We start from the raw sequence: 20,459 nt of genomic DNA, 5'->3' as shown, positions 1-20,459 counted from the left end.
CTTCCTCTTCCTCGTCTGAGAAACAGAGATAGCACATCTCTGTCATGGCTTATTAGCTTTAAAGATTTGATCTGTTAGCTAACAAAAAAACAAAAAGAACAGGATCTGCTGAGACCTTTAATGACTCAGTTTCATAACATGTCTGTAGGTGTGTGGGTCGCGTCTGTGAGGTTCAGTTGGGTGTGTTTCCAGAAACCCTGGAACAAAAAAGATTCACACCCATCACCTACCGTCAGTCAGATAACAAGGAGCACCTGTTCTCCCAGGCATTGTTGAGAAATATCAGACTCTCTGTAAAACCAGAAGTGCCAGGCTGTATGACTGACTGTACACCCCGAGAGTGCCAAGTCCAACATGAGCTGCATTGATAGTGACGCTCATGTCGGCCTGTTCAGACTGACTCAGAGCAGCATTCTATCATCCAAGCTGTCATGCATGTGCAGCCTTTCAGACCGGGGCATGGAGGAAAATAAAACCAACAGTGGCATGCCTGAAGTTCTTGTGCTTTGCAAAGTTAAATTGCCTGGTTTGTTCCTGCAACAGCCTGCTGGATGAACGACAGTGAACCGACTGACGCAGAAGTTTATTTAATCTGCTAAAAAAAAAAACTGAGGAGAAGCACGGGGGATAGGATACCTCAAATTCCTCCCTCCGATACATCCATCCACTAGACAAAAAGCCGAGGATAGTGCATTTAGATAAAAGTAAACTCTTTAAAAATAGTTTTCTTGCTGCACTTTACCCTCTCTGTGGCTTTCTAAAGGAGAATACATTTACTCTCCCTGTATTTTTGGTCATTGCTCCCCTCTATTTAAAGACGACACCCCACGTGGTGATCAGGTTTCAGGAGTCAGCTGCAGGATACAGTCATGCAGACGCAACACTCATTTAGCACTCCTATTTTAAAGTTCTCCCTTCATTCGTATCGTCACCATTAATGTGTCACCCATGTCGCCTGCTAGTCCGAGACACTCATTCTGCCCTCTGCCCCACGAACATAAATGTTCTTTCCCTTTACATGATGCTTGAGTTTGAGGCCTGATCATATAAAAAGAGATTTTTTGTCTTACAGCATTTTAGGAAAAAATACAGCCAAAGTGCTTTTATCTCATTTTTGACAGTAGCTGTAAGAAGCGCTGTCTTTTGTTTGGCATCTATGCTAAGAAAAAGACTAAAAACTAAGCTGGTGGTGCTACATCAAATGCTCAGACATCCAGATGGAAGAAATGAGTATCTTTAACCCTTGTATCCACTGTTTCATCAACTGTAACTGCTGTTTCTGTCTCTAATATCTGTCCACAGGCTGCAGAGTCAAAGAATGGCGAGCTGGAGGGGCGGATAGGAGGTCTGCAGCTGGACATCGATGACAGCCAACAGAAGCAGGACCACATGAAGGGCGAGCTGAAGAAGTTCATGGATGTTCTGGATGGAAAGATAGACGAGCTGCATGAGTTCAGGCAGGGGCTCTCCAGGCTGGGTGTTGATAACTGAGAAAAGCAGCACTGTGTTGAAAGGGTCAGAGGTCAGGTGCGAAGGATTCACTACAGTATGTCTTCAGGGCTGAAACTATGTGGCACCTACTCCCCCAGGTGATGCCCACTCAGAAACTATCAGCTTTGGCTTCTAATAAACACTACCATGTGAGGAAAAGAGGGTTTGGAGGGAGAGGGAGATACTGGCAGGAGGAAGGCCAGCGTGCTCCAGCAAATGGCTCCATTTTTGTGTGCTGGCATTCTGAAACTAAATCAAGAGTCACACTTTGAGCTTACTTATCTGTTTCTGTGGGGGGAAATGGCTTTCAAAGCTGGTTGTGGGTTCTTAGATTCTGTCCATCTGTCTTTTTTCTGAAGGCTGCAGCTCTTCTTCACAGACAGTCTGATTTTAGAGTAGAAGAGGGGACTTAAAAGGGCTAGAATAAAAAAGACAAAGACAATGCTGTTCAGCATCACTCCAGTAATAATTGGTGTTAGACCTTGTGGCCCCCTCAGATAATTAGCAATCTTTTTACTGGCTGTCCTCGCTGTTGCCTCCCGTCTATCTCAGGTGTGTTAGGAGACAAGTTTGTACCAATAGGATTTTATGCACATACATGACAATGGGCCATGACACAAAGTGCCTCCAGGTTAGTCTAAACACACCTGGCAAGGAGAACTGGCCAAGTGATGACCATCACCATAATGATAACTTGATTTCTGTGAGAAAACCACTCACTAATACAATGAGGTGCAGGCAAGCCCTCCCATCCTGAGGATGTTACTGTGGTTCATGGGTGTCAAACTGGTGTTAGCACACAAACTGCTCTAAGAAGGCTTGTCTCTGTTGATGTTTTCAGTAAACACAACTTTTTCTATGTTTGTACAAAGAAGGACAACCATCAGGAGCTTTCCATCAGAAACATCCAAACTAATAATAGGAAATAATTTTGCCATGAGTGTAGTGTAGTGTTCAAAGGACTTAGTGTGTGCAGTAGTATTGTTGTCCATTTGTAGAACAAAGACGTGTCTCCAAGGCTGTTTCTGTGCTTCCTTACACACTGGGTTTTGTTATGGTGGTGGTTCTGTTGAGGTGAGGGGACTTGGTGCTGTTCGACGGGTGAACAATGTGAAAGGGTATTTCACTGAAAAGATGGCGTGGGCCTTTTCACTACAACCTGTCAGATTCTTGCTTTTTGTTTGACCTATTTATTTATTTTGGTGCCTCTCTGTATAGAACAAACCAAGTAAATCACCTTTACCTAATGTCTCTATCATGTATCTATAGTTGTATAAAGCTATATAAAATACCAAACTGTTAGGAGTCAGAGGTTGATTTTGCAGGATGGTGTCAGAGCTGCTTTTGGGAAATCCATCTTTAATCATGGTACATTTGAGATCAGAGGCACGTGTTGTCGTGGCATATATATTTACTGGGTTATACTATAATGTTATAAGTATATTTTTTCATCTGTTTTGATCTAAACATTAAGATATGTATGAACCGAATTTTTGCTTTTCTCTATTTAACCATACTGTTCATAAGTCACCTGAACAACACAAAGTATGACCCTTCCTTTTGAACCAATGCCTCTTGTGCACTTTTGTGACTCCTGTTCAATATTGTACAATAGAACTGACAATTGTTAAAATTTAGTTTAATTATAATGCTGAGTGAGTGTCTTTTTTTTTTTACTTCAAGTTGGGGGGGTGCACATTTTGGCAAAGCTGCTCAGAGAGGGGAGGTGAGGTGGGTAATCCCCACCTCGTCACAGGTCAGTATTGTGGGTTTTTTATGTGGAAAACTTAACTTGTGTTAAAACTTACAAATCTGCTGACATGGAACAATCCTTGAGGCCTTTTTTCTGGATGATAAACTCAGAGAAGGAGGTGGAATGAACCTCCAGCACCAGAGCTGCATCCTATCAAAGCTCCTGTACAAATGCTCCGCCACCGCACGTCTTTCTATGATGTCGATTTACATAACACTAAATATAGCTGTAATCCTAACAGAGACACACACGGGTAGAGCAGAACAAGTGGGATTTAATCACAGCCAGTGACACGTATCAGTTTCTCTGAGGTCGGAACAAGTAAAGACATATGAGCTTGTTTGTGGGATGAAACACACTTTGAGTCCAACGTCCTCACAGCACCGAGCAAATAACTGCAGGGGTGGATCAGACGACATGTTGCCAGGCAACTTAATCCCACTCACTTCTTTTTTTTTTTTTGTAAATATATCTGTGTATGATTGACAATGAGAAGCAATGATTCAGTGCAACCTCCCAACAATTATTTTATTACACAAGAGAATCAGTCATCAGCCACAGAGACTGTTAGTTCCTCCTTCGAAACCGTTCTTGATCCACATCAGAGATCAGTTTGGCACAGGTACATCTGATCTGAACACTCATCAACATGCAGAATAAGCATCAATTTAGAGCTGAAATGATCTGTTAATTGAGAGTTACTCTGCTGATGGAAATTAAATGCAGCTAACTATCATTTTCATCAATTACTGGATTCATTTAGTTTTATATTTTACCTCTAAAATGAAAAGTTCTCATCAGAGAAATCCCTCCAACCATATTTAGTGAACTTGAGTGGCTCCCTTTTGTTGAGCCAGCAGTGCTAAATCCAAACATACAAATGTTGAATGTTATACGTCTGAAGAGCAGCACATTTTAGCAACAGAAAGCAGGAGCAACAGAATGTTTTGGTATATTTAACTGATGGATCATCAGTGCTGCCAGGGATTGAGAAGCTTCTCTCCCTTCACATTTAGCTGATAAACCAATGGACAAATATTGGCAACAATTTAAATGAATCATTGTGAGTCACTTTGCAACTATACTGTATCATGGATAACAATATCTCTGGCTCTGTAGTGCAACTAAAGAGCCAACAATTTTCAGCATTGGTTGCATCATTACTGGATACTTCATCTTTAATCAAGAGTTTTTCAGACACAAATATTTCAGCCTTGGATTTCAGAACTTTTTGATGTTTGCTTCCTCAATGAGCACTGTTTTCCACCATTTTCATTAAGATTTAAAGACCTAAACTATGGGAAAGTTTCAGATCCAATTGTGTTTAGTCATGTATGTTCTCATGCAGATAAATCTCTCGGACTCTAGTTATCTCATCATTTGAAATAAAAGTTCAAGATTGTGTCGTTGAGTAAAAGTTAGTTTAGCCACCTTTGTTTCTGGGTAGTGGTCAACATCAGCATACCAATACTTACATTGTTAGCATGTTACAAAGCAGACTCGAGCATTAAGAGTCAATTATGGGTTCCTATAAGAGCTGTTTCAGATTCCTGCTTGTACGTCTGTATGGTGAATATGTTGCCTTTAAATTTGAGTTGAACCGACTCTTTGATGGCGCAAATATCTCGCTGTGGACTTTCAACTTTTTCACTTTCTCTGACATTTTATGCCCCAAAGAAATGAACGAATGAAATGAAAACTATATGAAGCATTTATCAATATTTGCTCTTTCATATCAGAACCACTCAAAGTCAAACAGAAGCAGTCCCTGTGTTTCTCTCTGTCTCTTTAAGTCTCTCGGTGCAGCTCATTGTGTGGCTGCTGATGAGTGGGCGAGTTGGTGAAACATCATTAAGAGACTGTGCTGCTCTCTACATGTGTCTGAGAGAGAGAGAGAGAGACATGGTACTGCAGGCCACAAGCATTTAGACTTCTTGTTGCTATAGTAACAGGCTGTGGTATTACATGATGACACTCGACCCCCAGGTACATCTAAATACATGCGGTGCGTGACCCCTTCTTCCACCTGATTTACCTGGATGATTCTGATAAATGACACGCAAACACAAACACAGAGGGATGGTGGCCGTGCAAACATCATGACTTTACAGAGCGGCTGTAACTACCTCTGATGGAGGCTGATCTCTGAGCACACAGAGCTGAATAAACCTAATCACAGCTGGCCGGGGACGACTGATCTGTCACTGCAGGAGGGAGATGTGTGAGAGCAGCGATTGTTACAATATGACTCATTGCCATGTGGGCTACAAATCCACACACACCCACACATGGGTTCACCGGTGTAAGTTGATAACACACCTCCTTCAGGTTAGCCGGTTCATTACAACCCAGCTGAACTGCTGGGATCAGAGAACAGCCAGAAGAGTTAAAGACAAATCACAGCCTGTAATTTTGATCAATGTGTGTCTTTTATTTTGAAAAACACAGCAGCTCATTTCAGTGTGTTTGAGCCTCAGACATCACCTACTCATCTCTAGCACACTGGGTTAAGTTTCTTTGCAGATTCAAACCCTATAAAAAATTGCAGGGATTAATGTGTGTATGTTTCCTGCAAATCGTTACATGTTGTTTGTCATACAGTATTTCATTTTGTACATAATACATCCTTGCCTCTTCGTTTTGGACGTTAAGTGCATTGTGTCACAGGTTCACAGAAAATAAGTGCACATCTTCAGGCTGATTAGAGAGCAGTCTGTGTAAATTAAGATAAATTGTGTATTCAAAAGAAGGTATAGGTTATTGAGAATAATCTAACATTCCTTATTTGTCACTTGATTTGAGATGGCATCATGACCAAATGATAAAATAACAGATCATACATAATATTGCGTCTAAATTAAGCCTAACACATTCCCACATTTCCGCCTCTAAAGTAAACACAGGGACAGGACAGAGCACAGCCTGAAACTCAAATATGTAGGCTGTAAATAATTAACGTGCTGCACCTCAGGACATAAATGTTCCTTTCTTATGCAATAAAATGAAAAAACTACAAAAGCCCTTATTAGGAAAAATCAGGTTACAAATACATTTGCTGAGAGTGTACTACATTCTGAATAATAGAAGTCTGCTGAGTTTGGACTCAGCACTGCGGTAAAATGAGTGTTAGTGACAGTGGAGTCGTGTATTGTTGTCGTCTCTGCCTGCAGCTCAGGCTTCCCCTGCTGTGTGACAGGCTCACTAAAGGCCTTCAGATGCAGAGTTGAGAGAAATTCATTTACACATTTTGTACTAAAGCACTGCTCGCATTCTCTTCTTAATGAGTGCTGAAGCACAACGCCTCATTTGCTCATTTTGGATTTTCTGCAAACCAAATGCTTCAGAGGAAAATAAATCCTGGTTCTCATTTGAGTAGTTTTGGATGTATTACAACATCTAAGGGCTGTTTCCAAAACAAAAAAGACAAATAAGATGATCATCAAACTGCTTAAACAAACTCTAATGTTGCAATAAAAGGAGCTGTAATCCAATCATCTGACTGAAGAAGAAGCTTTTTGGCGAAATTTGGCAGTGATATAAGCTGCAGCTCAGAACGGTGAAGGAAACGCAGCAGGGGTAATCCAAGGGAACAGCTTCATCGGTGTGTGTGTGTGTGTGTGTGTGTGTGTGCGTGTGCGTGTGCGTGTGCGTGTGTGTGTGTGTGTGTGTGTTTGCTTTCAGCTGTCCCAGTCTGTACTCTGTGTCTCATCGTCTCCTCTGTCCTCCTCATCAGAGTCGGCTGCCACCTTCTTCATCCTCATCATGGCGGCTTTGATGCTGCGCTCCAGCTCAGTGTCTCTGCTGTTGGAAACTTCTGCACGTGCAGGAACCATCTGCAGCATGACGAGAGTACATTCAATGAAAAAGTTTCATCTAGGCTGCACATGATGGACAAGAGCAACATTCTGACATCCTGGCACAGAAAGCACAGATATGAATAATTACATTAAAAAGAGCTCTGCTCTATGTGAGGGTTACCAGAGGCTTTGACAACACAAACAACGTCAGGCTCCTGGAACTGAAATACCTCAAAGAATTACCGCACATCAGTAAGGTTGTTATACATCTACGAATGTCACAACTGCTCCTGCCTTCATGACATGATCACATCTGAGTGCAGTCTCAGTGTGGGGCATCTCAAACTCTCACAAGGAGAGAAGGAAACAAAAAAATCTAAAGCTTTGCATTTCTAACAGACAGCTGATGGCTGAGACAAGAGTGTGTGTGTGTGTGTGTGTGTGTGTGTGTGTGTGTGTGTGTGTGTGTGTGTGTGTGTGTGTGTGTGTGTGTGTGTGTGTGTGTGTTTTAAAAGTAACATTTGATTTCTTCTGGTTTGGTGCAGGCTGACTCACTGTCACCTTTCATGGGTTACAGAGAAACCTCTAAAGAAAAGTTACATCAGTACCTTTTCTGTCTTTTATTATATTCTTAGGCTTACACACCTTTATTTAGAGAGGATCAGAGGGGATAGAGAAACCAGGGGAGAGAGTGGGGGAATGACATATAGGAAAGGCTAGAATAGACCTCAGTGGCCCGCTACAAGGGCGCACAACCAAACCCCCAGCATAAATCTGTGCCCCTACAGTGCTTTTTTAAATGCGAGTCAAGCGCAGTGGAAGTCAAGAAGTCCAAATATCAGCTTTGTGAAAGGCATATGGGATCATAAGTTCATTCTTCGCATTCAAAGAGAGCTTGTTGGATGGCTGGATGTCTTTGATTATTTCCCACGTAAAATGTAAGTTCAGGTTTTAGACAACAAGTCCTCCTGAGCTTGAAAATGTTCTCAAAAGATTTCAGTCTGTTGAAAACAAACTCAATGTATTGAAATATTAACATAAACTCAAGCTCATTAAAGTGGAAAAGTAATTTCACTAGCTGTGTTATTCAGCTCTGGTAATTCTAAAATGATGATGAAAATAAATTAGTGAAAAATAATGTGCACCATCTTTTTGACTGAATTTGCCTTCAGTTAATCCTATTTACTCCCCAAATCATTCCATGTGAGTGTATGAAATACTTGATTTATGCATTCCCTCAAACCATGGACGATGAAGTCAAACTCATCTCCTGCAGCAGCAATAAGGCTGGTAATACTCCAGGCTGTAGTTGATGTTAACAAGTCCAATGCAAAGACTGAAACTTTAAATGTGTCAATTAGTCTCTCAATATATCTTAACTCTCTAGCCGGACTTTTCAGCACTGTTTACGAAGGTTTACTAACTGGCCTGACTGATTTCTCATCAAGCTTTGGGCTTTAACCAGAAACCCTCTCTGTCTTTGCTGAACATCTCACCTTCTTCAATGTGACTCCCTGTCGGATGGCAGTCATCAAAGAGCCCCTCATGTCCTCAGGAAGGGGTGCCATCCTGGGAGTGGGGACCTTACGAAGCTGGATCTGTCCCCGCTGCAGTGAAGCCAACACTTCATCCATAGTTCCTTCAGTAACACAACGACAAAGGACACTTTTACAAAGACAGAAGGAGCTGTAGTCAAGTTAGGACTCCATCCTTTTTAATTTCACTGCTAAAAACAAATCTGAAAGTTTCAAAACAAAGTAGATTGCACTGAGCTCTACCAGGTGTTAACTGGTGCAAAATTTCAACGTATTTCTAGAATATCTTTCTCTCGAACGACCTTCATTTCAAAAACAGGAATACAACTTTTATTTTTTTAAATGCTCTGTCTGACGTTTCGGACTCCCTGGAGCTGAGTGTGTGCATCAGCAGGACCACAACTGATGTAAAAGGCCTCCTCTGGCCTCACAGGGAAGTTGAAAATTAAGGACAGAACACTGTGTACAGACATACACACACAACAACACACTCAACACCTTTCTCTGGAACAAACAAACACGACCTTCCCTGTAGATGAACAAATTTACACAAGCAGCTCCATCTGTATTAGTTTTTTTAAATACATAAACATCCATGAGCCATGAAAAGCTGATTCATTCTTACCTATGTTTTGTTTGAGGGTGTTCTTGGCTGGGAAAGGGGGGTCCTCTTTTTCACTGAGAGGCATAGGGGCGTCCTCAGTGCAAGGTGAGGCTCGGGCAGGAGGACAGAGAGGGGGAGGAAGCATTGCAGGCGGCAGTGGTGGAGGAGGCGGCGGTGGTGGTGGTGGTGGAGGTGGAGGTGGATGTGCAGTAGGATAGGTTGTCGTGGGAGGTGATGGTGCAGAGAAGATTTGGACAGGGATGTCTCTAGGCTGCTGTTTTTTGGGTGTTTTATTGCGCCTGGGTGCAGGACGGATGGACGAGGGTCCCTCAGAGGGGCCGATGCTGATGATTGACAGCGGCTGGGAGGGACATGAGACGTCTGGAGGAGACATCCTGGACTGAGGAGTCTTCAGGATGAACTGGCCCTGTCGCTTCTGGAAAAGATGTTAGAAGAGGAAAGAAAAGGAAATGCTTTCAGAAAAAAGGACTAAATCTTGTCGGATTTTGTGAGAGAGACGGCAAAGACACAAGACGATGCCCACTCAGCAGTCTGATCTCATTTATTTGTTACTGAGCTGATGTGACAGAGGGAAAACACACACAAACACACTCTTACAAATCCTCCTCTTCTACTCAAGTAAGACAATCTTGTAACATAACCTAAAAGGTGACAAAAACTATCAATAAAAACGATTGGTGCATGAAAAAGTCTCACATATAACTTAGCCCTGGCTCCAGGTTGGGGCTTCACCAGCTGTTTGTCTTAAAATATGTAGGAGATAGAGAGGTTGACTTATGTAATTCCATATACTTACATGTTCTTTACCTGCTTTAAATTCTGTGTCACAGCTCTCAAGAAAACATGAAGAAGAAACCTTTGAAGTGCACTAAAGGAATAGAAGTATGAGTGCCAAACTGCTGAGGAAGGTCATGTGATATGATCCAAGGCTACTGAGAGCTAATGGCTGTATGCATCTGAAGAGATTCTTTGATATCTGCTGTTTCTCAGAGTTCAGAATTAAACTTCAATCCCCTCATGGGATTTTATACAAACTAAAATATCAACTAAGAGCTGGGGACAGATATTAGCTCAATAGTGACACGAGAGAATTAGCTTCTTTGGTTTTATCATCATAGGTTCATGTTTCAGTAAATTAATATTTTGGTTTAATTGTATACACTACTTCCAACTTCCAAATAGAAGATACTTATTTGGGTCTTTCATTTGCAGAAAATGAAAAGTAATTCCAATAAAAAACAGATGTAGTATTTTTCATTCCAACCTGAATAACCCTGTTTTTTTATTACAGCCTCCATGTGTCTTGGCATGCTCTCCACCAGGCTTTCACATTCCAGCTGGGTGACGTTATGTCACTCAACGCAAAACTTCGAGCTGCTCAGCTTCGTTTGATGGCTCGTCACCAAATCATGTACCTCATTCAGTAGAAAGAGGTGTGTCTGTGTTGAAATTCAGCAGACGATAGGATAGAATTGCTTCCATGCATGTAGAGATGTTGATGTAAGGAAAATTAAGAGTGGTCTCTTCATTTGTTTGCAGAGCTGTTTGGTTGTTAGCTTAAAACAAATAAACAGTTTTAACTGTAACACGTTCTCCATTTAAAGGAATTCCAAATCACTTGTTTCTGTTGTTGTTGTTTTTTGCTGCCTTTGTCGTACATCATATAGTGGAATTTGAAAGGGGTTTTAAGATCGTTATTATTATCATTGCATGACACAGAAAAGCACTTAAGGTAAGTGAAAAGTGTCATTGAAGTGTTTACAGCAGCCCAGGAGCAGGTTAAAGAAGAGCAGTCAGATGTTTAAGATTTAATTTTGAGAACTAAGGCGTTTTTCGACTGGAGGAGCTTTACCCCGGAACTAGGGACTTTACCCCAGAACTACGTGCGTCTTGACCGGTGTACCCAGGGTTTAAATTTAGTTCAGGGGTAGATAATATTCCCCCTAAAAAGCCCCTGCTAGGGGGGTAGTACTTTTCAAAAGCCCCAGGGATTTTAGGGGGCAGGGCCTGCAATGCTGAACGTCTTTGATTGGTAGATTAACCGAAGTGTGTTTACTCCGCCCGTCGTCCACAGTAACATCACACACATCTGTGATTCACTTGATTTCTCTTTCTTTAATCTGTTCAACCTTTTTTGTATGTGTGTGTACTTTTCAAAAGAGAAGCTGTGATTCCCCTGATTTAGCAGCTTGTAGCGAATAATTTATGCTAATGAATAAACTGGATAACTGTATATGAAGCAGAGGTTCTCTGAGGTTGAGAGGCAGAGAACCTGCAGAGGGAGAGTATGCAGAGGGAGTCTGCAGAGGCAGTGACAGAGCCTGACCTCTCTGAAGGATCGTAATCTGCTCAGAGTCTTCTCTCGCTCCTGGTCCACCCACTGTTTCCTCCTCTGCTCCTCCTCTTTCTTCTTCTCTCGCTTCTGCAGACAACAGAGGGAGACAGTGAGAGACGCTAACAGGGAAAAGGATCGGACATGGTGCTGTTTTGTGGTGCAGAGGCATCTCTGTGGGTTGTGTTGTTGCCGTGGTGACATACTAGTTGGACTTGATGATGCTGGTTGTACAGTGTGAAGCTCTGCTTGGCTGACAGCTGCTTCTGCTCGTGGACTTCCATGCACTGATCCTGGAGGCACACAAAGTGGAAACTGGTTTACACAAAGAGCTGCATTAAAAAAAATATAACAGCAGATTGAAATGTTCACACCATGGTGAGAGAAAGTGGGTGCTTAGGTGCTTAGGCCTCCAGAGGAATAAAGTCTAGAGAAACTTGTAATACAGGGCAAATAAAGCCTTAGTTAATGGGGCGTGCTTCTTTTAAATTTTACACCGTTTTTTTTACTGCATTGTTAAATATTCATGCATGTGATCCCTTTTCCCCGTAGATTATTGTGGGTGATTTGTTGGAGCTGCTTACCAGGGGACTCCTCTCACTTTGTTCTGAGCTATAAAATCCTTTTCATACAGACAAAGAAGCTCGCAGCCAGCAATAGGAAAAAATGCCAGCCGCACCAACTGTGCTTAAATGACTGTCAGCTAAAAATAAAACACAAAAGTAAAATCTTCTTTCAAAACTCAGCAATTAGGGACCCACAGGGAACACACAAAGAGGAAAATCTATCTGTCTTCTTTCTGGGGTTTCAATTGACAGTTATTTGTCATCAATGATCAATCTGTCAATTATTTTTAATTAATGAATAACTGGTTTGATCCATATTTCCTCATAAAACAATGAAGAGTAGCAATCATTTCACAGCAGTAAAAGTGATGTCTGCTGTATGCTTCTTTCAGATCACTTCATTGTTAGACTAGATAGATTGTGATATCATGAAACTGGAGCTGATGCTGTCAAATATCCAGATATTAAGTGAAAGTATTGCAAATGTTGAATCAGGTTTTACATATTTACCATAATCATCGTCCAAAGTAATGTTACACACCTTTTTGTTGCGGAGGTAAGCTCGCCGGGCACAGATGTTGCCTCTCTTGGTTTCCAGGTTTTGCAGTTGTCTTCTGAGCTGATTGACAGCAGGAGGGTCTTTGTGGTGAATACTCGTGTGGAGCATGCTCTGCAGCTCCTCAGGATCCTCACACACATCATAGTACACCACTTCATCCTTCATTTCTGCAAAACATAGTCAATCAAAATTCCCTGTTACATGTTTTAACCTTCATTGCAAATCCAAATCTTTATCCTCTGCTGAGCTTCTGGTCTGTATACAACATAGACACCTGGATATTATCTCAGTCATAGGCTTCAAAATGTGCTACATATGTACACTCAGAGTTATAGACTGATATGGATGCGAACTAGATAGTGCAGCTCCATCTCTGCACAATGTTGCTTCTAAGCTTGCATGATGAGGTTAAGCCAAGAGAATGTGGTGCAACACTGAGTGTTCAGTAGAAATATTACTGACAACAAAGCCACATACTCACATGGCAGGGGCAGAAGAAAAACCCCTTCCTACTTATGACCACTTTTTATTTTTGAACTTTGAAATCCTCTGAAGGCTCCATGAATTCAGTAGCTTTTTTTAAATTCACTAATCTCATATTTTACTCTTTCTTCCAGACTTTCTTTTTGTTGTTGCTTCTGGTAGAAGGCACTTTCCTGCCTTTAAGGTGGGAAAATAAACCTGAAACCACCCGAGGTGAGGATTCACAGCCTCAGCCGGAATCACTACGGATACAGACACAGTGAGTACAGACACACCACTGAGAGGCAAACATCCCTCAAGTCCCAGAAGGAGCAATTAAGGAAGTATGTACATGTGCAAAATATTCCCCTAAAGTAAACTCTGTGCAAAAAACACTGAATGACCACACAAACAGAAAGTCCAACACTTCATAATCCAAAAACACAGGCCTGTAAGGAATGCATTACATCACAACCTATCATTTTTTACTGGAACAGTTCTGGGGGCGGCAGTAGCTCAGTCCATAGGGACTTGGCTTGGGAACCGAAGGGTCGCTGGTTCGAGTACCAGTATGGACAAAGTTTGGCAAGTGGACTGGTAGACTGCCTGGGCACTGCCGAGGTGCCCTTGAGCAAGGCACCGAAGCCCCAACTGCTCGGGGTGCGCTGGTTGACGGCAGTATCCTCACTCTGACATCTCTCCCTAAGCATGTTCACTGCATGTGTGTGCGTTTGTATGTATATACCAAAAAAACTGTATGTGTAGCATGTCCAAAATAGCATGAGTGAAAAAATTGAATTTTTCAATAAAGTACCTTTCTCTGATTCTTCTGCACAGGAACAGAAACCTCCAGTTGGATTACACTGTCAGGTTTTAGAACTGATCAAATGAGCTGCATAAGACATTACAGTCTTCAGGATGATTCAACAGATCAAACCATGATTTGGCTGCGTACCACTGTGCCTTTTTTGATTATTATCTCGTATAGCTTTTGCTAATCACTTTCACACCCCTGTTAACTTTATGACATGCCTGAGAATCTTCAGATGTTTACATTTTCTTCAGCTACACAGTATTCCAGTGCTAGCTGTCAGTACATTCAGAAACTGCTTTAAGCCAATAGTGCCAAATGTTCCAACATGTAAACTGGGGCTAAATTCTTTCAGCTTATTACTGCAGAGGTTTCATACAACAAGATTGACTCTTTATGTAGGCCTTACATCCATTCACTCTATTACCACACTAATGCAAATGCAGTGCTCAGGCATAGACAGCTGTGTGAGTAGCTTTAGATGCCAATTCCAGTTCCACAGTAAGGTAACCTTGACTTGACAACCTTCTCTTTTGTTTGCTATTTTATTCACAAACATTCTGCTGTTGTGATTTTTAAATGACATAAATACAGAGTGCTTCATACATCTTGGATTTAATGCTGCTTGAGTGCTTTATAGTGAACTGTAAATGGACAACACCATCTTTCATTAAGTGATGTAGCTCTGATAATGTCTCCCTTTAGGACGTAATAATATTAATAACAATAATAATAAGATAAGACTTATATAGCGCCTTCCTTAGTACTCACAGACACTTGAGTCTAAAAAATAAGAATGAAATAAAATTACTGTACTGTACTGTGTGCATTAGTCTCTATTTTAGTCTCTATTTTAAAATCAAGTTTTAGTTTTTTAATGTCTTACCATTATTTTATTTCTGCTTCTTTCTTGTTTTCAATCGCTGTAAAGCACTTTGGGTTGCATTTGACTTGTATGAAAGGTGCTATATAAATAAAGCTTGATTGATTGATTGATTGATTGATTGATTGATTGATTGATTGATTGATTGATTGATACCTTTGATCTGCCGCCGCAGAGCATCCATCTGAGCCACCAGCAGCTGCTCCTCGTGCTTCAGGATCACAAATTTGGTGTCGTACAGTTCTAGCTGGGTTTCATAGAAATGCAGCTCCAGCTGGTCCACTGTGTCCTGCTGGTGGCCGTCCTCAGACACAGAGCCAGAATTTTTGTCACTCCTGAGTTTGCCAGACAGGCTGCCCATCTGCACCACAACAGAAGAGAGAGATCGGGAAAATGTTCATTCCACCCAGTTAAAGGCTTAAGTCTAAACATAATACACAGAGCATGCTACCTTTGGGAGTATCATTATGTTTTGATTTATCAAGCTGTTGGTTTTAATTAATTTCAGCATGCAATTCAGCTCAACTTACAACCTGGTACATGAATCTTCAACACAGAGGGACAGTGATGCAAACAAGGACTGTTATTTTCAAAGCCACTGTAAAGTTAGTCTTCAAACCCAAATCTATTTGGTGAAAGAAATCCCTCCAAATGATCCTTTTCATCATTTCCATTACTCTTTCTGTTTACTTCCAGGGTTGGATTTGTGACTCTTTGACAAGTCTAAATGTGACCACTGAGTCCTTGAACACAACCAGAAATTTTCTGAAAAATATCTGCTCTTGATTTCATCATCAGGTGAAAAATTAACATTTGACATTAGAATTAATCTTAGAGGATAACTTTTCTAAAGTTTGAAGCCCTGCAAGTTCATTGTCAGTGATGAAATAAGCTGAAACTTACAACTACCTGCAAGGTCAGGCAGTAATGTTAAGTATACACGATCTGTAGTGGGTGAGCCGATGCATTCAAAGCATATGTATGTCGTCAAATGCCTTTGATGATACATTTAAATACACCTCACACTGCTTGGATGTGACAGAGTGAAATGATTTTTCAATAATACTGAGCCCATTTTAACAATATACATGTACATGCAATCACACTCAATGAAAAGTCATCTGCAAGTAAGGAACTCGATAAAGTGTGCAAGATTGTGCGTATGCGTCGCTAACTGATTCATTATAAACCCTCACACACAGCTGTGTGTGTAAGGACTCATGGAGAGTTCACAGTGGTAGATACTAACAGCATCCTGATACCTGGTTCTTGAAGAGCTAAATCGTATGAATAATGCAACCACATGCAGGTGAAAGTGCTGAAAGTGTTCTCTGTTCTCTCTGTTGTCCTCCAAAACGCTCAGATGCACAGCATGACTCCCTAAAGAAGCAAGGACTCTGCTGCAGCTTTCCCAACATACTGTGATCCTGACATCTGTATTTACAGATATGCGTATAGCTGGGATGTCTTGAGTATGTCCATACACACGCAGGCACGCTCGCTTATTCATGAATACAGTTTTTTTGGGGGGTGCATCGAGGGGATTCTCTGTGTTTTTATAGACGCTTTATAAATAGATCAAAGGACTACAGCAGCCAGAGATTCAGATCAGACTGGAATACCAAGTGAGAGATAAAATAGAGCAAGCAGGCACCGTGTCACATCTCCACACACGTTCATCCACTACAAAAGCAGTGTTGGCCTTGGCTCTTAGAAATGAAGATCTGAATGACAGCTAAAGCCTCACAACTGAGCCCAAAAGACTGCTATAGAAAAAGCTGACTAATGACAGGAGAACAACAGAAAGCTGTTTTATTTTTAATCAAAAGACACACACCCTTTCTCTGATGCTGTCTTTCTTGCGACTGAGGCACATCTCTGTGGTTCTCATGTGCTGCAGGGTTTCTTTTGCCAACAGGAAGCGTAGTTTCTCCATTCTTGGAGCTGCAGACGCCCAGGCTGCCGCTCCAAAACGACACTTATCCTCCTCCATCTGCTTTAACGTACCTGAACATAAACACATCTGTTGGGTCCACATCACACAAAGCTCAAGTACATTTTAATCAGTACAAAACACAGTAAACAAAGAAAAACATCCTTCAGAAGTTAATAAAATGACTCGTAGGATGAGAGTTTTAATTGTCTTTTTGTCAAATCTACATTCCCTAACTAGCCTCTTCTTTCAAACCTGAAGCGAGCAGGCATGCATATGTAACTTTAAATAAAAGTTGTGTCACCAGGCTCATAAATGCAGCTAGAATTGCCAGACATCTAAATAAATGCTTGTTGATGTTAATGTGAGCCAAAAACAATGCCAAAGTAGAAGCCAGCTGCCACATTTGGTTTGTCATTGAATTGAAGAAAAAGCGGTGATATCCTCCCCAATCCCTCATATTTTATCTTCTGGCAAGACTTAAAATACTTGCTTTGCATATGAATTCTTCCAACAGAGTCGGGTTTGTTTCTATTTTTCTGTTTTTATCTAAAGAGGTCTTTAACTCTCAGATTAATTAGACAATGTGTTTTGTGTGAAGTCTTCACTACTTATGAGCCCGATAGCATGCATCATTAAAACGTGTTTTTGTGCTGTGTGCTGAGAACTGAAAAATAAAAGTAATTAATTAATGCTCCATCAATACATAAATAGAGAACTGAAAACAACAACGTATACCAGCCAAAGCCTTTGAAGTCTGTGCAAAGTAGGTGACAGTGATGTCCTGAATTGAGGCGACAGCATCTTGTGCTTTCATTTTCCACTCCTCCGCCTCCTTCTCCAGAGCTGCAATCCTCTTAGGACCCAAGTCCTCAAACTCCAAAGACTTCTGCAGAGAGCCACAACCAGACAACAGGGGTCAACTTTACACTGATTTGATGCAGAACCACATACACATATATCTACATACAGTCACCCCCCATTTTTTGCAGATGTTAATATTAGCCTGTATATATTTACCAGGATCTCCATCTTGCAGAGGCAGGCCAGCTCTCTCATGTCCCTGAAAGGCTGCAGCAGATACTGGAAGAAGGTGGTGGCCACAGTGACCAGGTCCTGGTAGGCCTCATCTTCGTCCTCATATATGTTGAGGAGCGCAACCATCCCATCTGTACTGCCATGAGTCTGCAGCAGCTGCAGATATAGTGGACATAAACAGCTTAACATGAGTTTGATCTAAACCCACAGTCTGCTCTGAGGGACTGACACATCTCTATCTGTGCAGGGGGCTTATTTTCCTGCATGTGTATCTGAGCAAATATAATAACAGACATGTTAGTTCTCTCTGTAGAATATACATGGCATTACCTGAAGAGCTGGGTATGTGTATGTTCAACAATAGAGTAAAAAGTTAGCAGGTCAGCAACAGTATCTTGTCGAGCATGATGCCTAAACACAGACCTGTACAATTCATTTGAGAGGAGCTGTAATATATCATAACATTATATATGATAACCCAGAAGACAATTATATCCTCTAGTTAAAGCTTCCTTTAAAGTATCAACAAAGCATGAAATGACGTCTAAGGGTGTTAAATGCATCACTGAAGTGTTTCATTTTATTGAAGAGATTTTGCTAAAGCAAAAGTGTCTCATATCTGTAAAATGTTCAGCTTTTGTTATTCTGTAAAGCACATCTAACCATATTATTTGTGAACCAAGCAAATGTGAAGTTACATCTTGTGAAAGTTTCTTGGTCACAGTAATCTGGACCAAAGGTTTTACATCATCAGAGCTTTGATTCAAGCACACAAGCAGCTTTTGCTATGTCATAGTGCACTCCCATGCAGACTGCTAACACCACTAAGTGGTGCTAGTTCTACAGTTTAATGTGCAAGTGGAGGGTAAACAACATGCATGCAATATATCTCACTACCACAGGGAACAGACCTGTGTTTAAAGTGAAGTTAATACTAAGAGACATGAATGAAGGTTTATATAGTATTGCTTATATCTTACATTTTTTAGTAAAAATATGATACTTGAGCTTTACAGGATATAAGAAAGACCTAAATGCAACACAAACTAACCCTGTCAAGTGGAGCTGAAACCTCGTTTAAGCTAGATGCATATGTGAACTAGCAACACGTGGTATCACTGTCCATGCTGGCTCTTGAAGCTGGGAACTGAATGTAAGCACCAGGGGCGTCGTAGTGGGGGGAAAAGTGGGACTGACTACCTAGGGCCAAAGTGGGGAGGGGGGCCCTCAATGGGCCTGAAATAAAATGTGTTTTCTGCTGAGCTTTTCTTTTGTTTTGTTATAACTGTAATAAGATAGCTAAAATTGTCGGAATAAATAAACAAACATTCAGAATTCCTTCCTGGAATTTACTTTTGGCTTCGTGAGATATGTGTCCCAAAGTGGGGAAGTCATATTTGCATAGCATCAAGTGTGGCTGAATCTGATTGAAAGTAAATTGTAAGTTTTTAGACTTTTATTTTACTTCACAAGGTTAGATCATACCAAACACTGCCCCCTTGATATATTCAACAAGTCACTTGGCTTCAAATAATCTAGTTTAAAGAGGTGGACAGTCTGAAGGTCAATATTGTGCAGGTACATTTGGAGAAATTGTAAAATAAATAATATTGACATGTAGCTTAGATTTGAATCAGTTAACCAGGATAGTTTTAAACATATATTTTTGTTTAATGCAAATAAACCAGTATTATAGCAGCAATGTTATATTTTGTAGGGTTGGCTGTGGTGATGGGGACCACTGAGATATCTTTTCAGGGGGGCAGAATTCCTGCTGACGCCCCTGTGCACATGTGAAATAGCAACACGTGGTATCACTGTCCATGCTGACTCTTGATGCTGGGAACTGAATGTAAGCAGCACTCCCCTCTATGTTCAGCTGTTAGACCTCTCACCTGTCGCAGATAACCCTTGGCCCTCGCCATCTCCTCCTGCATTGTCTTTCTTTTGAACTCCTGCAGATTCTCAAAGTACTCCTCCACGTCCCTTTCATCCTGAGGGAATAATGTTTCCAGTACAATAGTTCTCCCGCAGATGTCGATTGCAGTGCTGAAGTATTTCTCGAGTCTCCTGCACGGTGTGTCAAAGTCCCTCTCATCGTCGTCTTCAGGACCCGACTTCCGAGTCAGGAAGAGCAAGTCCCAAATATTACCCTCTTCGAACTCGGATAGATCTGGGAAGTAGGCTAGCACGGTGTCTGCCACGCATGTGAACTGTTGATGGATGTGTTTGAGGTCGTGGACTGAGAAGAGACCAGCCCAGCTCATCTGAGGGTCTCCAGCACTGACTTCAGCCTTCCGTTTCTGCCTCTGTAACGTCCTATTGTGGCAGGTGACAGCGAACTTACACTCGATGACATTCCACTGAACGATAAAACCGAGTTTAAATGTCTCACTTTCTTCAAATATGTTACTTTTCACAGCTACCCAGCCCTCTAGACTATCCAGCCTCTCACACTCCACGTTATTCATCCTAAAAAGTGATGTTTCACTTTGGCTAGGACGAGCTGCTGTCTCTGTTTACAACGTCCGCCATTTGCATGACGTAGGCTGCTTTCAGGCACCTGAAACAAATCCGGAAAAATCATACACTGAATTTATCAGGTTCACAAAAGTGTGACTCTTCATTAAAATACATTACCATAACATGTTTTAAAGTCCAATATGATTTAAAG

General features: G+C 41.3%; 2 protein-coding genes across 3 annotated transcripts in view; one reads left to right on the top strand and one right to left on the bottom strand.

Annotated features, from left to right (window-relative positions):
• Positions 1-3,140, top strand: part of homer2 (homer scaffold protein 2) — a 35,468-nt gene extending 32,328 nt beyond the window's left edge. For both annotated transcript variants that reach the window (XM_034679690.1, XM_034679689.1), the window contains exon 9: positions 1,303-3,140. In XM_034679690.1, coding sequence (XP_034535581.1) covers positions 1,303-1,491 — 189 coding nt within the window. In that variant the 3' untranslated portion in view covers positions 1,492-3,140. The remainder of the gene's footprint in view (positions 1-1,302) is intronic.
• Positions 3,141-5,651: 2,511 nt separating this feature from the next.
• Positions 5,652-20,358, bottom strand: LOC117810526 (WASP homolog-associated protein with actin, membranes and microtubules). Its single transcript, XM_034680406.1, has 11 exons — positions 19,681-20,358; positions 17,768-17,941; positions 17,486-17,636; positions 16,652-16,821; positions 14,971-15,175; positions 12,641-12,825; positions 11,740-11,826; positions 11,528-11,623; positions 9,202-9,616; positions 8,538-8,680; positions 5,652-7,077 (listed from the first exon to the last, which is right to left on the bottom strand). Exons 1-11 carry the CDS (start codon positions 20,254-20,256, stop codon positions 6,922-6,924), a joined length of 2,358 nt encoding a protein of 785 aa, XP_034536297.1. The 5' UTR covers positions 20,257-20,358; the 3' UTR covers positions 5,652-6,921.
• Between the last annotated feature and the right edge of the window lie 101 nt (positions 20,359-20,459).

The sequence above is a fragment of the Notolabrus celidotus genome, chromosome 3 (assembly GCF_009762535.1).
Source record: "Notolabrus celidotus isolate fNotCel1 chromosome 3, fNotCel1.pri, whole genome shotgun sequence".
NCBI lineage: Eukaryota > Metazoa > Chordata > Actinopteri > Labriformes > Labridae > Notolabrus > Notolabrus celidotus.
This window is presented reverse-complemented; position numbering and strand designations above follow the sequence as displayed.

What these genes read in the sequence shown, in the direction of transcription:
- LOC117810526 (XM_034680406.1), bottom strand. Translation starts at nt 20,256, where the DNA reads ATGAATAACGTGGAGTGTGAGAGGCTGGATAGTCTAGAGGGCTGGGTA. An exon ending in TCTGCAAGATGGAGATCCTG is followed by an intron (nt 17,637 to 17,767) that starts GTAAATATATAC and finishes GGCTCTCTGCAG; the next exon opens with AAGTCTTTGGAGTTTGAGGA. An exon ending in CTTACCTCCGCAACAAAAAG is followed by an intron (nt 11,827 to 12,640) that starts GTGTGTAACATT and finishes GTGTGCCTCCAG; the next exon opens with GATCAGTGCATGGAAGTCCA.